This window comes from Gracilinanus agilis, chromosome 6, assembly GCF_016433145.1.
Source record: "Gracilinanus agilis isolate LMUSP501 chromosome 6, AgileGrace, whole genome shotgun sequence".
NCBI classification, from domain to species: domain Eukaryota; kingdom Metazoa; phylum Chordata; class Mammalia; order Didelphimorphia; family Didelphidae; genus Gracilinanus; species Gracilinanus agilis.
In genome coordinates, this window is record NC_058135.1 from 11,683,942 (window position 1) to 11,699,566 (window position 15,625).

The 15,625-nt window shown below is 42.9% G+C and overlaps 1 protein-coding gene across 1 annotated transcript in view; it reads left to right on the forward strand.

Annotated features, from left to right (window-relative positions):
• The first annotated feature begins 776 nt into the window (after nt 1-776).
• PRSS12 (serine protease 12) overlaps nt 777-15,625 on the forward strand; it is a 95,673-nt gene continuing 80,824 nt past the window's right edge. Inside the window, exon 1 of the mRNA XM_044680550.1 lies at nt 777-1,095. Within this exon, the coding sequence (XP_044536485.1) occupies nt 777-1,095 (319 nt within the window). The remainder of the gene's footprint in view (nt 1,096-15,625) is intronic.

The following is a 15,625-nucleotide window of genomic DNA, read 5'->3' on the forward strand; positions in this document are numbered from 1 at the left end:
TCACACACACACACACACACACACACACACACACACACACACACACACACACACACACACACACACACACACACACACACACACACACACACACACAAAGAAAACCAGTTAAACAAAAACAAGTCATTCAGCCACCGCCCCCTGCCAGTGAGTGCGAAGCTCCTTTGTGGTCCTCCGCCCCCGCCCCCCTGGGTGTTTCGTGGATCTATTCTCAATTACTGAGAATCCAGTTTCCTTTCAGAAGTGATTAAGATCGTAACATCCATCCTCCCTCATTTTACACAGGAGGAAACTGAGATCCAGCGGTAGTTTAAAACTACGACGACAAAGCCTGACTCGACCCAGGGCTTCCGTCTCCCTCTCTGGCTGAACTCCTCACTCCGTTGTTATCCTGGCTCTGGGTGATTCCGGGTGGGCAGCCGCCTCTGAGCGGGACTGGAGCCCAGTGCCTGGTGCTGCGGGTGGGCGGGCGGGCGGGCGCCCCTTGTTTGAGTGTGGGGGGACATGCGGGGAGTCCCCAGCTGTGCGGCGATTCTTGCCCCACCAGGTGGCAGCCCCTCCTAATACCTGTCTGTCGGGACCTCGAGGCCACCCCCAGCTCCTCCGAGTCTCCGCCCACGTCCAGGGTCCCTCCAGGAGGGGCGGAGGGAGGCGGGGCGCTCCCGGGTGGGAGTGGGCAGGAAGGGAAGGCCCCGCCCAGTCCCCGCCCCTCCTCTCTCAGCCTGCGAGCTCAGAATGGCCCAAAGGCCGAGGCTGCGGCGGGACCGGCCGGCACCATGACGCTCAGCGGCTTCGTGGTGGCCCTGATGCTGGGGACGCTCCCTGGGGTGAACGCTGTGGAGAGGAGCCCAAAGCCCCGGCTGCTGGCTGCTTTTCCGCGGGCCCCTGGCCACGTCCCGCCCGTGGCGCTCGGAGCGCCCCGACGGCCGCCTGGCCAGCCCTTCCAGCGCCGCCAGTCCCCTGCCTCCGCGCCCCTGCCGCTGCTTTCGGCTCCGGCTCCCGGTCAGCAGCGATACAAGAGCCGGGACTTCGGTGCAGGGGGCGGACAGTGTTGCTTCCCAGGAAACCCTAGAGACCGCTGTGACTGCAGGCACGGTGAGTGGCACCGAGACCGGCTCCGGGGTCGGGGTGTGAGTGTGGACAGGTGAGCACGTGTGCGAGGGAGCTGATGTGATGGGCTTGCGTGGTTGGGATGCACTCGAGGCAGTTTCCTCGAGCCCTGGAAAGACCTCAAGCTCGGGAAAATGGCCACTCCACTCCCCACGCCCACCCCCTCAGCTTTTCAGATAAGGAAACTTGGGACTAGAGGAGGGGAAAGGACTTATTCAAGATCACGCAGCTGCCAGGCAGTAGCCAAGTCAAGATTCAAACCTAGGTCCTGAGATGCCATAGCTAGTGAGCTTCCCAAGCTGTCTGCCTTACTGGCTTTCCAACCTTCCTTTAATCTTGGAGACTTCGCCTGAGACTTCCAGCTCCAAGAGTCAGTGACTGTGTGAATGAAAGGGTTTCACCTGCCCGGTGCTCTGCATTGTCAGGTACTTTGGCGGTGTGCTGCTGTCTGTGGAACTGAGAGGGGCAGAGCCGGCAGACTGCTTGGGTACCAGAGGCTTGTGCTCGGCGCTGGCCGTGGCTAAGGGGGTATGCCCTATTGACCTGAGTTGGGTTGAATGGGAGAGTTTCCCCAAAGACTGTCCAGCAATGACGTTCTTTCTTTACTTTCCACCAACCCACCTCCCTGTCTGCCTCCCTTCTTGGCCTTTGCTTTTAGAAAGCACACCGTTCCTCCTCTGTTCAGATCCATTGCCCAGAATCCCAGTAGTTGGTCCTAGAGCAGTTGGAGAAAGAGATCCAGGCATTTCCTCCTTACTTAGGAGATCCTCGAAAGCTCCTTCGCTGAGCCAACATCTCATTCCTGCCAACATGCAGTAGGCTATGGAGCTGTTTCATGGCTGGAGTGAGAACAAAGGGAGCCAAAAAGAAGGCTTTGGGGGACAAGCTACAGGTCTTCATAGAGATGGGAGAACCTTCCACGCCTGCTTATTTTATTTTAATTGAATCTCTCACTGGGCGACATTGATCGGAAAGATACCCTTAGGACTCACTAAGTCTAGTTTCTAGTTTCTTTTCATGTTAAAAAACAAACGACCCCCCCCAAACCCCCCCCCAACTTGAACTCTATCTTTTAGAATTTAAAAAGAACCTGCCACCAAATGCCAAATCTAGAGTTCTCTAAGCAATTTTTAGTGTTTAGGATACTAAACGGAAACTGTGTTACCCTGGGCAAGTAATTTCTCTTTCTTCTTGTGAGTTTCCTCCACTTTCAAATAGGAGGGTTGAGCCAGCTGGCCCCTTCAGACTGAACACACCGAGGCAGAGACATGGTCTAGTGGATTACACAGTCAGACGTGAAGTCAGGGAGCACTGAAAATCCTGCCTCAGATGCTCAGTGGCTGTGTGACTCTGGACCAGTGCCTCCAGTTTTCCCCTCGGTAGAATCCCAGATTTGGAGTCTGGAAGACCTGAGCCCAGGTCTGGCCTCTGCTGCTTACTAGCTGTGCGTCCACTCTTCTGTAAAATGGGAGCCTCCGTTTCTGCATTTCCCTTTGAATTTCAGCACAGCTCTGGCTGCGTATATGATGTCAGCCGGAAGGCAGGCTGCACAAAGAAGCTCGAACCACTACCCTGTTAACTGTGAAGTGACACCTGTAGTAGCCATCTCCCAGGGTGACTGGAGAGCCCAAATCACCTAGAGAAGTATGCACCACCCCTTCCAAACGGGAAGAGCTGTCAGTGTGGCATTCCTTACTGCCCTCCTTGGGTCCCCTTTCCATTTGATTGCTCTCCCTGCCCATCCCAGGGATGCACGAAGGGCTCCTTGATCCATTGGCATTCATTTCTGACCTGGCTCACTTCATGTTGTCTCCCCCTCCGAGGAGGCTGCCCGGCTTGGGCAGGTTTGCTGTCCAAGGGCTATTTACCTTTCTCTGCCTTTGGTCGCTGAAGTTCTTTGGGCAGCTATTGGAGAGGCACAGCAGGGTTAAGACCCACGATTTCTTCTGCTCAGGAATGAAGTCATCGCGACCGACTACATTCTTATTCCATGGGAAGAATGCTGATGGGCTTGTAATGGCCTGGAGTCGGCCCCCAGCTGAGCTCTAGAATTTCCTTGCTATTTACTATAAGGCTCTATGACTTCAGGATTGAAATTCCACATAGAGCAACGGCAGTAACGACAGCTGAATATGAATGCCCCTGCATACAATAATAACTCATGTTATCATGAAGGTGAGGAGGCAATGGCAAAAGAAGGGGATGACAGCCATGCTAGTATACACTGGGAACTCTCTGTCCTAAACCTGAAGCCCTGATCCCTTTTGAGCTCTAGCAAATCCCACTGATTGACTTGACACCCTAAACCCATTAATTTGTCTTCCTTGCCAAGCTTTTTAAAATTGGATTCCAGAGACAGTGAGGTGGCTCAGTGGCTAGAGAGCCAGGCCTAGAGATGGCAGGTCTGGGGTTCAAATCTAGCCCCAGACATCTCCTAGCTGGATGATCCTGGGGAAGTCATTTAATTCCCATTGTCTAGCTCTTACTGCCCTTCTGCCTTGGAACCCATACTTAGTATTGATTTTAAGATAGAAAGTAAGGGTGTTTAAAAATCTGGTTCTGCGTTCTCTTGCTTCTCTCTGCTCTAAGAGAAGGTCATACTGGACCTAATCATCCAGCATAAGATTTTACAAACAAGTTTCTATTTGTAATTGCTGTTGCCTTTATCAGCCTTCATAAGCTTCTTAAGGACAAATTTATGTTCTGAGCAGGTGCTTCCTTTGGCCACCATTCCTCTTTACTTGGCAAATAATTCAAGTATTTGCTGATTGAGGCACATTTTAGGGTCTTTGGGGCCTCTTTATTATGGCAATTGATGTGTATTTGTTAAATTTCTCTCATTGGTAGTGATGCGATTTTTACTATTGATTATCCATCTTGTATTATGAATAACTTGTTTAAATATATCTGGAATGAGGGCTATTTCATTGCCTATGATCTCTTTTTATATGAATTATTATTTCTTCAGGATTTGTATTAAATTTGATCTTTGCTCTAATAAACTGTGGTCTGGATGTGCACAAATAGCTGATTCAAGAAGCTGAAGCTACAAAACAAATAGCCCTTGCCCTCAGAAACTTATATTCTAGAAATGTAATGGAATATAATTATACTGTAGGAAAAAATAGTTTCAGAGAAACATGGGCCGTCAAGTGAGCAGGACCAGAAGAATGATTTATACATAATGACAAGATTGTGAAGACAAACAACTTTGAAAGACTTAGGAACTCTGATCAACACGAAAACCAATCATAATTCCAGAGGGCTTGTGATGAAACAGACTACAACCTTAAAATTAGACTCAGGGTTCTGATACATATATATATATATATAACATTGCCATTTTGGTAATTTGTGATCAACTGATCAGCTAAATAATTCAGTGGATACCAAGGAAGACCTAGAGTCAGGAAGACCCATGTTCAAATGTGGCCCTGGACACTTACTAGTTGCGTGATCTTCAGCTAGCCACATAACCCTGTTTGCCTCAGTTTCCTCATCTGCAAAATGAGCTGAAGAAGGAAATGGCAAACCACTCCAGTATCTTTGCCAAGAAAACCCCCAAAGGGGTCATGGAATGAGGACTGAACAAGGACAGGAGATTGTGTTTTTTTTCTTGCTATCTCAGTTTGTTGGGGGGTGGGAAAAGCAGGGAGAGAAAGAAAGCAGATCTTTGTTTAAAAACATTCATTAAAAAAAAAAAGAAGCTTACATTCTACTGGTAAGGGCAAGAATATAATACATACACAAATAAGTAAGGTCATTTGAGGGTGGAGAGAACCATGAAAGACCCTAGTTATGAGTTGGTACCTGAGCTAAGCCTAGAAGGAAGTTGGGCATGGATTTTCAGAAGTAAAGGTGAGGAGAGAGTGTGTTCCTGGCATGGGAAACAATTTTGCAAAAACTCAGAGGTGGGAGCTGGGATGCCAAGGTCAACTAGTTTCACTGGAATTTAGAGACCTTGAAAGAGATTAGTGTAAGTCAGAAAAAGTAGGTCAGAGTTTAAGTGTAAAGGGCCTTAAATGCCAAGCTGAGAAGTTTGTTTGTTTTTTATCCTAGAAGCAAGAGGAAGCCCTGCAGATTTACTCTGGAGAAACATAGTGCTTGAGAGAGATTATTGGGGTAGCTTTGTGGAGGATGGAGTGTAAAGAGAAGAGACTAGAGACAAAGAGGCCAGGAAGGAGTCTATGGTAATAGGGCAGAGGCCAGGTGATAGAGGACCTGAATAAGAATGGTGGCCTTCTGAGTGAAGAGAAAGAAAGATATGTAGGGAAAAGAGGTTGGGAATATAGGATCAACTAGACTAGGGAAATGGATGGATGTAGAGGGCGAGGAAACACAAAAGATTCAAGGGTTCCTCAGAGAGTTTTAAACCCTTACCTTTTGTCTGAGAATCAATACTGTGTATTGGTTCCAAGGTAGAAAGAAGAGTGGTAAGGGCCAAGCAATGGGGGTTAAGTGACTTGCCCAGGGTCACACAGCTAGGAAGTATCTGAGGTCACATTTGAACCCAAGATGTCTCCATCTTTAGGCTTGGCTCTCAATCCATTGAGCCACCTAACTGCCCACAGGCTAAGATTTTGGATGGACGGTGGTGCCCTTAACAAAAGTGGGGCATTGGGAAGAAGAATGAATTCTGCTGGAAACAGTGAGTTCTTTCTTGAACTGAGTTTGAGATGCCCATAAAAAAGTCTAGGTGGAGCTGTCCAGTAGGCTGTTGGTTGATCGATGCTTAGGAGAGAGAGTGAGTAAGAAGAGAGAGAAAAAAAGAGTCAGAGAGAGACAGAGACACAGAGAAAGAGATTTTGGAGTTAGCAGATCATAGATACAGAGCTGAAAGGGATCTGAGATACCATCTAGTCCAGATTCCTCATTTTATAGATGAGGAAACTAAGGCCCAGAGAGGTTAAGTAAATTCGCCAAGGTAACTCAGCAAGTAAGTGTCAGAGACAGGATCTGATTCCAAATCAGGAGAGTTGAGATCACATAGTTTTATAACTAGAAGGGACTTTAGAAGTCAGGAGTCCAAATGTCTCATTTTAAAGATGAAGAAACCAAGACCCTGAGATAATCAACCACACCTGCCCAGGTATCACACATTGTCTGAAGTGGGATTTGAACTGGATTTTTTTACTCCAAGTCCACTCTACCATACTCAAAATAAGTACCAAACTTTCTGTTCTTCTGTGCCTGATTTGTAAAACTTTTAACTCTTGCCTACTTTGAAGGCTATTGGCAGATAAAAAACACTTTGGATTTGGGCATTGCCCAGCTGGAAGTAAGAGGAAGCATCACTCAGAGCCATTGTCTGGAAGAAGATGAAGATTTGTTTAATTACCTGGTCATGGATAAATTGGAGTTCAGAGACTCATTGGCTCGTAGCATTGGGAGGCTTCAGCTATACTGATCACTAGATGTTCCTGCCCTTTCCCTGGGTGTGAGGCTGTCCTCTTCCAGATGATTTCACTTTTGTAGGTCTTATCCCAGGTCTGAATTAGTATGTCTTGATCTTACGTGACCAGCCAACTTCCTTTTTCTAGCCAAACTCTCCATCTTATCCATTTTCCCCTTTTAAAATGTTTTTTTATTATGAATTTTTAAATCAACAAATATGAATAGTTATAAAAAAGAACAAAAAAGGGATTTGTATATGAAACTGCAAACTTGTTATATGCTTTGTTTTTTTAAAGTCTATATAAAATTTAATGCAGTAGTAAGTCTTGCACATGCCCTCTTACAAATTTTTTCCTTTTGTGTATTTCCTTGTGTTTTATTGATGCTTATTTTGTTGTTGTTGGTTGTTGTTGTTTCTATCCCTGCCTGCTAAGTCATACAACCATGGGGAATATGCTGGACCTTCCTTACCTTTACAGGCAGGTAGGCAGTCAACAAGAATTTATTAAGTACCTACCGTGTGTCATGTTTTCACTTGCTTCGTTGTTTTTTTAATCCAGTATCAAAACTTGTGTTGCTAAAATAGACAGAGTGGTCCAGTGGGAAGAGCATTGGGTTTGGAGTCAAAAGATCTGGGGGAGATAGGCTCTCAGTGGCAGTGTAATTCCAGCTACTGGGGAGGTTGAAGCTGGTGGATCTCTTGAGCTCAGGAGTTCTGAGCTTCAGTGTGACCTAAGCCAACTGGTGTCCATGCTATGTCTGACACCAATAGGATGAGGGAAGAGGAGATGAGGTACCAGAATGCTTAAGTAGGAGCAAATTAGCCCGGGATGAAACTAGAGCAGGTCCTCAATTCGATGGCCTTGATTTACCTATATGTTCAGTGAGGGGTTTTGATCCTCTATCGCTGAATTTATTTTTTGTCACTGAATTTCAGAATAGAAATGGATAACGATTTCAGCGAACCCCCTTATTTAACTCTTACTCAATCCTTTTGAGGCAGCATATAAATGAATGGAAGGCCTTGGAAATACCCAGAATGCTATTTGGGGCTTCTTACCTGGTAGATGCTGTCACTCGATGTGACCATGGCCACTCAGCAAATGGTCCTGGGAATCTGAAAATCCCTAATAACTGTACTAGCCCAAATCAATTTCATTGTGGCTAAAATCTCTCTGCTCCCCTCTTTATAGATGTCTCTTACAACAGGGGATCAGAAACCCAGAATGAGTTTAAGAATTGCTCCCTTTGGGGTGAGACAGATTCTGAGTGGGTGTTTCCATCTGCTCTGGGGGCACAGCATTGCCAGTCAGAGAGATAAGCAATGAATGCTGACTTCATCCTTGGCAATTGGGTTAGCTCTGCCACTGTCCTTTTTTCCCCTCCTCCATCATGAACTTGACAAACATCAAACGACCTTTTCCATATACAAGGAGGACCAGAAAAAAGATGATTGTAAAAGAAACTGTGAATCGTGATTACTTAGAACTTGTTTTTAGAAGGATTTTTAAATTGGCCACCACTGCCCATTTGTATCTCCCTCTGAAGTTCTGCTCTCTGGTGTATTTTTTAAATGTTTCATTGATGTTCCTTTGTTTTCTTCCCTTTTTTTTTTTTTCTTTGCTTACCACAACTCAACCCTAGAACTCTGCCCCCCAAGCCCTACCCAGACCCAAATCCCTCCCTTGAAATGCAGTATAGTCAAAGAAAACCAATTTACACATTGACCACATCCCAAAATATATGTCCCCTGTTGTAACTATGTACTATCTGTTCTGTACCATCATAGGCTTTCTGCTATGATGCCTGGGAGGCATGCTTCACTCCATTATCAGTCTTCTGGACCCAGGTCCTCTGCACTCCAGGCCTGGCTCTCTAGCCATTGAGCCACCTAGCTGCCCTCAATGTGGTTTTTATTGTGTGATTTTTCATAGCTTGATGCATTTTGAGAACTCATAATCAGTCAATCAATCCACTTTTATTATGTGCCTATCATGTGCCAAGCACTATGCTGAGGGGTACAAAAAGAGGCAAAAACCAAAAAAAAAAAAAAAAAAAAAAAAAAAAAAAAAAAAAAAGGCCCTTAGGGAGTTTACAATCAAATGGGGAGAAGACATGCCAACAAATAAACCCAGCTATATATCAGGGAATGAGGAAATAACAGAAGAGAGGCACTAGAATCATAAGGGGTTAGGGAAGGCTTCCTAGAGAAGGTGGGATTTTAGTTAGGACTTAAAGGTTTAAGCCAGGAAGGTCAGTAGGCTGAGCAGAGAAGGGAGAGCCTTCAAAGCAAGCCAGAAAGAATGCCTGGAGTCAAGACATAGTAATGTCTCATTCATGTTACAACCAAGAGGTCGATGTCGCTGGATCATAAAGGTCTTTTGTTACAGACAGTTCCAATAATTTACTTTCCTGGTTTTTAAGTAGTTCCAAATGTTTTTTGGATGATTTTTACCTGGTTTGGGATTTGGTAGCCTTGTTACTTTTCCTCCCTCCCACCCCAACTTTTTTCTTTAAATTTTTGACCATTTATTTAGATGAATTTTGTTATTATTTTTCTAATTTTATAATGTAATCTTAGATTAATTTACAGATTTGATTGAATTACCAAAATGATATTGTCATTTTTTTTATATTGGCAAAGCTTAACCCTGAGCTATTAATATTTTTCCAGTTATTGAAATCTTTCTTCTTTACCTCATTTGTTTATAAGGTTTTTATGACTTTGCATATGTTCTTTTTTTTTTTTTTTTTGCAACAGTATCTTGCAGGGCTGAGAAATATGTACATTCTTTTCTATTTACATTCAATTATCACCAGAGATCTGTCATATTTAATTTCTTCTAAAATTACATTCACATCCTCCACTTCTTTCTTATTTGTCTTTTTGTTAGATTTATCTGGGTCTGAAGTAGGCACATTCCAAACTACTATAATTTTATTCTCTATTTCTCCCTATAAACATCAACCAGCTTTTCCTTTAAATGGGTGCTATGTTGTTTAGTGCCAATAGATAATTATTTCATTGTCTAATGTTCTTTTAATGACAGTGTAGTTTCTCTGATGATCACTTTTAGTTTTTACCGTTGTCATGTCTGAGAGCATGATTGCTATCTCTCCTTTTAAATGTTCATCCAAGGCATAATAAATTCTGCTCTAGGCCCTCATTTTTAACTCTGCGTGAATATGTTTCAAGTGTGTTTCTTATAAATAACAAAATTATTAAATTTTGCTTTCTATTTTTTCTGCTACTCTCCTCTGTTTTATGGTTAATCAATCCTATTCATGTTCACAGCTGTGATTGTTAATTATATATTTCCCTCCATCATATCTTTTTATATGTTTCCCTCTTTTTGCAGCCATCCTCCTCTTTACAAAGAAGGAAGATGAAATGAAAGAGAAGGAATGCACTCAGCACTGGTGCTCTAGGCAGCCTTCTCCCATTTCCCTGCTCCTCTCTTCCCCTAGCCCAGGCCCTAATCACTCACTTACACCTCCTTTTAATCTATCCACATCTGAAGATGCAATTTGTTTTGCTTGTGACTGTTCCCTTTGTCTATTCTATTTCTTAAACCACCTTCTCCCCTCTCCCTGATTCCCTGCTGATTTTAATGTATTTTCTATCCCAAATCTGTGTATATCTTCAACCCGCCTTTGCCTAGTTCAGATAAGTGAAATTAATGAGATACTTATTCTTCCCTTCCTCAATGCTCTTATCATATACCTCAAATATGCCAAAGAACACTTTTCTTCCCTTCTCTTTCATTGCTTCCTTAATCTTATTTTTACTCTCTTTTCATTCTTCTCTTAAAAACAACAAAAGAGAACAAAACCATCCTTGGTTATTTTGGTTGTCTTTCTTGACTTCCTCCACCTTTGATAACCTTAGGATGCTGAAGAGACACTTGTTTCTTCTCCCTCTCCCATAAGAATAGAAGTACTTTATCATCATTTTACTCTTTCTGGTTCCTCAAATGTTTGCCCTTTCTAGGTTGTTCTTGCTTCCTCTATTTGCCTTTTGAAACTCTCCTCATCTCTTATATTTTCCCTGGGAATGTTTGAAGATCTTTTCTTCTAATATAGGTCCATTTTCCCCTACAGGATTGTGCTGAGGAAAAGTTGTTATTGGTTGTAAACCTTTATTGTTTGCCTTTCAGAATATCATTATATGAAATGTTCTCTCCTTTATAATAGTTTTGGCATTGTCCTTTGTGATTCTAAATGGAGTTCCTTGGTAATTGGATTCTCATCCTGGCTGCTCACGTTACTTTTTCTTTGATCTGGAGGTGCTGGATTTTGGTTCTGACATTCTGGGGTATTTTCAATCTGGGGTTTCTTTCAGAAGCTGACCAGTGGATTTTATATTGACTTTGTCCTTTAGTCTAATAGATCCAGATTGTTTTCTTTTATGATTTCTTGAAATATGCTATTTTGGTTTGGCTATAGTCTTCAGGGAGTTGGATAGCTCTGAAATTGTCTTTCTTTGGCCTCTTTTCCAGGTCAGTTGTTTTCGATAGTAGATTCCTCATGTGATCATCTATTTTTTTTTTCAGTCTTTTGACTTTGTTCAGGGAGATCAGGAAAGGTCTTTTAGTTCTTCGCTAGCCGGGTGAAGATGTGGGAAAGTTAGGCTTTTGGCAGCCTTTCATGTTGTCTAAGCTTAACTCAAAAGTCTCGTTTTACTCCCCCCTCAACCCTCCCCACCACAAATTCATTCATTTATTCGGTTAGTGTTTATAAAGCATCTAGTTCAGTTGGGTCTTATAAAGACCTTACTTTGCTTCATACTACCTATGTGACCTTGTCAGTCACTTCCAGTTTGGGGGTTCCCCGTTTTCCTATATATAAAATGAGGGAATTGAACAAGAGAATCTTTAAGATGTCGATCATATCTACAATGTGACCAAAGCACAGACCTTGAATACCTACTATGTGTGAGACTGATTACACATTCAGCATCATAGGGATGAGGTTGTGGAGAAAGGCAATGAGTTCTGGTTTGCATATAGTGAGTTTAAGATGCTTTGCAGTCGGAAATAGACAATTGGTGATATGGGACTGGAACTCATGAAAGAGATTAAGGCCGGATATCTAGATATTGGAATTATCAGAAAAAAGATTGTATTGGAACCTGTAGGATCTGATAAGATCGCTGAGTGAACATACAGAGAATGAGAGAGAGAGAGAGAGAGAGAGAGACAGAGAGAGAGAGACAGAGACAGAGACAGAGACAGAGAGAGACAGAGAGAGAGAGAGACAGAGAGAGACAGAGAGAGAGAGAGAAGGGAGGAGGGAGGGAGTATAAGTATTAGGAGTTCTTAGCCTGCTATTCTTTCTAAGAGAAATAAAAAAGAAAGGTGGGGTTTTATGTTCATTTTTTCCTTGTTTAATCATTTCAATAAACATAGAGTGCAATCCACAAACATCCTACCACAGCTTAAGTATCAAAGACAACTCATGTGAGAAAGCCTCTCCTCTAGTGAGTTCATTTCATCCTCTGAAGTAAAGGCTTTTCACAAATAATCAATGGTCAGTTCACTATGAATTAATGAGAACAAATGGAGGCTTCGCAGTGAAGCACTTATGAAATAGTGCGGCTATCACGTATAATTAAAGGAGATCTGGCTTTCATTTTTTTACTTTGTATGATTTGAATAAAAAGAGCCATTTTATAATGGCGAAATGGGGATAGCGACCCATTAAATGTAGTTTGAAGTAGCACACCCCGTCATAGAAACTGGTTTTTTCACATTAATACAGACTAAAGTCTAAATCTCCCAAGCTTTTGCCCTCGCCTGTGGTATTGGAGCAAATTTCAGCATAAGGTTCAAAATCCAATTCTTTCGAGATTCTTTCAGGATGCGGCTTTGGACATTTCATAATTCAAGCAGAAACGTAGCCTCCCATCCTTTGCAGCTGGTGTCGGGTTTTAAGGTCTGTGGTTATTGCTTAACAGATGTGTGGTAACGGGGACTTTTCTATTACTCTTGTAGAAATTCCACTTGGCCAGCTATTGGTCATCTCTCAGAACTTTCAGAAGTCTCTGTTTTTCTCCGGATCGGAACAATAAGATAATTTCATCCACATGGCATTCTCCCACAGCCCTAGACAAGACAAATGACTGTGGTGCACATGCAATGGAACGGGAGGGCTTTGTTGCTCCTTCAGCGTGCATTGGGAGAAGGGATTTGCACAGCTGAGAGTTTTCCTTATCAGGGAAAGTCACACAGGTAGTATGGAGCAGAGTAGAGATTCGAACAGAGGTCTTTGTAAACCCTGACCGAACTAGATGAATGAATGAATTGGCAGAAAAAAGTAGAGTGGTAAACACGAGAGGCTGCCAAAGAGCCCGGCTTTCCCACATCCGCGGCCTGCTGGCAGAGATCTAAGGGTCCAGGCCCCATCTCTTTCCTTCCCTCTTCAGACTACACATTGGGAAGGTGTCTTCTGGAGCCATCCAACGCCAAGTACTAACTAGCCCCCTGCCTTACTGGGCTGTGGAGGCGACTCTGAGGCCTGGATCAGAAATGTGCTTCCAAGCTGGAGAAGCTTCAAGAAGGTCCTGGGGCCAAGGCAAGTCTGCTTAAAGAGGGGACGCTCTCAGCTTCAGTTAGAGCTTCTAATTGTTGCATTTGGTGTTTCTTTTGCTGTAGTCCGCACACAATTCAGGCCACTTTATTTTACTAGAACTCATCTTATTGTTTATCTCTGTGTGTGTGTGTGTAGGGACGTTTCCATACCAAATGTTCCTCACACTGATGAAATCTCAGGTCTACACCTTCCTCTCCAAATTCTATTCCTAATCTCGGTGTGAATGGGACCCACCAACACAAGTGAAATCCCTATTTGGTTTCACGCTGTGTCCTGTGGATTCTTGTTCCCTCTCTGGCCTCAGTATGCTGTTAGGGACTTCAGAAGTTCTAGGCCCGAGTTGAGCCCTGTGACATCTTGACTGTTGCCTCCTATCATTTCCCACGTTTCTGGGCTTTCTGACCCCTGTGCTGTCTCTCTGGGAAGCTCTCCATTCCTGATGCCTCTAGACGCAGACCCTTGTAGGCTACACCTGCCCTGCCTCTGCTCAGGCTCACTTTGCTTTTCTATTGCCCATGGGCTTCAGGCCGACTTCTTGTGCAGTTCTGGGGTGGAAGAAATCACCTACTTTATTTTCCTCCTGGATTTTTAAAGGCCAGTATTCAGCCTGATGTGAACTTAAAGGTTTTGTTGGAATAGAAATATGGAAGCTGGGCAGCTTGCCTCCAACTGAAGCAGCCACCTTGGCAGGAAGTCCAACTGTGTTTCTGATTGTTTTGCAGTTTCTACTATTGTTATCTTCCAGAAGTATAATTTCTCAGTGAATCGTTGTTTTTAAAAAAATATTTTCCACAGCTATTTCCAGGCTGTTGAGCTCAGTCTTTTTTTATTTTTTTGGGTCTTGTTTCCACTTAATTAATGTGATTTCTTCATTTCTTTCCTTCAATGATCTACTACCCTCATTGGTATGTCTTCCATTAGTCAGAGCTTTGTTTCTGGGACTGTCTCTGGTGTTAGTTAATTCATTGTATTTTTTCATACCTTCTAATGAACTTGTTATGTGGGAAATTTTGTTTTGTCTGTTCCTTCTTTTCTGATCATTTTCATTTCTTTTTTTGGGTTAAAAAACATAACTTCCTTGATTTGACCTTTCTGTGGTTATTCCTCCTGGGATATTGAAAAGTGGCTCTTTTAGGGCCTCTTACTTTGCCCTCATACTTCATACCTGAAGTCCTAGTGTCGTTTTAGGGCTAAGATGAGTGTATTCTTTCAGATCATTTGAACCATTGTGAATCAATTAGCTTCATTTAGAATGAATGAATGCACAATCTTTGAGCCTAAGGCTAGATGCCATCCTTCAAATCATCTGGCAATTATATTGATAAATATTACTGACCATGAGGAGCAGCCATGGTATGGCAGCTTCATGGCATGGCTCCTGAGTCAGGAAGACTTGTGTCAAGGCCTTCCTTTGACACATGCAAGCTATGGGAAAGTCACTTCATCTCTCAGGGCCCTTAGTAAATCTCTAAGATTAATAATTGCAGACAAGTGCTTACCTGTATTGGTAGAGAGCCTTCTCTCATTTGGGAGTTCCCTGTGTCAGTGAAATAAGCAGTCTAGTCTCTATCCCTCTTAACCATAGGAAACTCAATAAAAGCTTGAAATTATTTATGGAGGAGAACCCTTCTTTCATTTAGATATTTTGCAGGAAAATTTTCTATAATCCCTTCAGCATTCTCTCCTGCCTCTATTTTCCTTGTATTATATTTAGTTGGGTACATGTTTTTATCTCTCTCCAGTAGGATGAAAGCTCCTTGATGATCTTTGTTGTTTTTAACTTGCTTTTGTTTATTTGTTGTCTGGCAAGTGTATGCATACTTAATGTACTTTTTTATTTATTCATTTACTTATTTTTGGGCCAAACCTTAGATTTCATTTGAGGTTCTTCTGGTCTGCAAATTCCCTCAACTCATGCAAATCCGTATGGTGGTCTTAGAAAGTCTTTGAGAATTGCCTTGAGCAATTAGAGTTTAAAGGAGTAGCCCATGGTTCTGTAACTGTGTCAGAAGTGGGACTCAAACCTTCATCCTCTTTACTCCAAGGTCAGCAGCTCCTTATCCACTATGGTGTAAGGATTAAGTGGGATAACTTTTCTAAAGTACTTTGTACACTATAAAGTATTATAAAAATGATAACTTTGATGATGATGATGGAAATCCCTTGAGTGTCTACTTTTCCCCTGTTTTATGCCTTACTTGACATTGATACTCAAAGGATCATTGAACAAAGTTATCCTTCTGGCTGCGTCTTTCATAGGGTCTTTTATGATATTAACATGTGAGATGACAATAGATGATGACTATTCCAGATGCTTCCTATTTTTGTCATTGACATTTGGCTGATTGAGTTCTCAAACAGAGGGCCTCTTTGAGGTTCAAAAGAGATCAGCCCAATAGCCTACAAAGGAAATATCAAGTGGATGAAGAATGGCTCTTGCCCAGGTTATGACATGCAGTTGGATAGATAGATGCTTCATCTATGCCTGTATCACCTGGATAGATGGCTGATGAACTGAGCTCAGAATTGA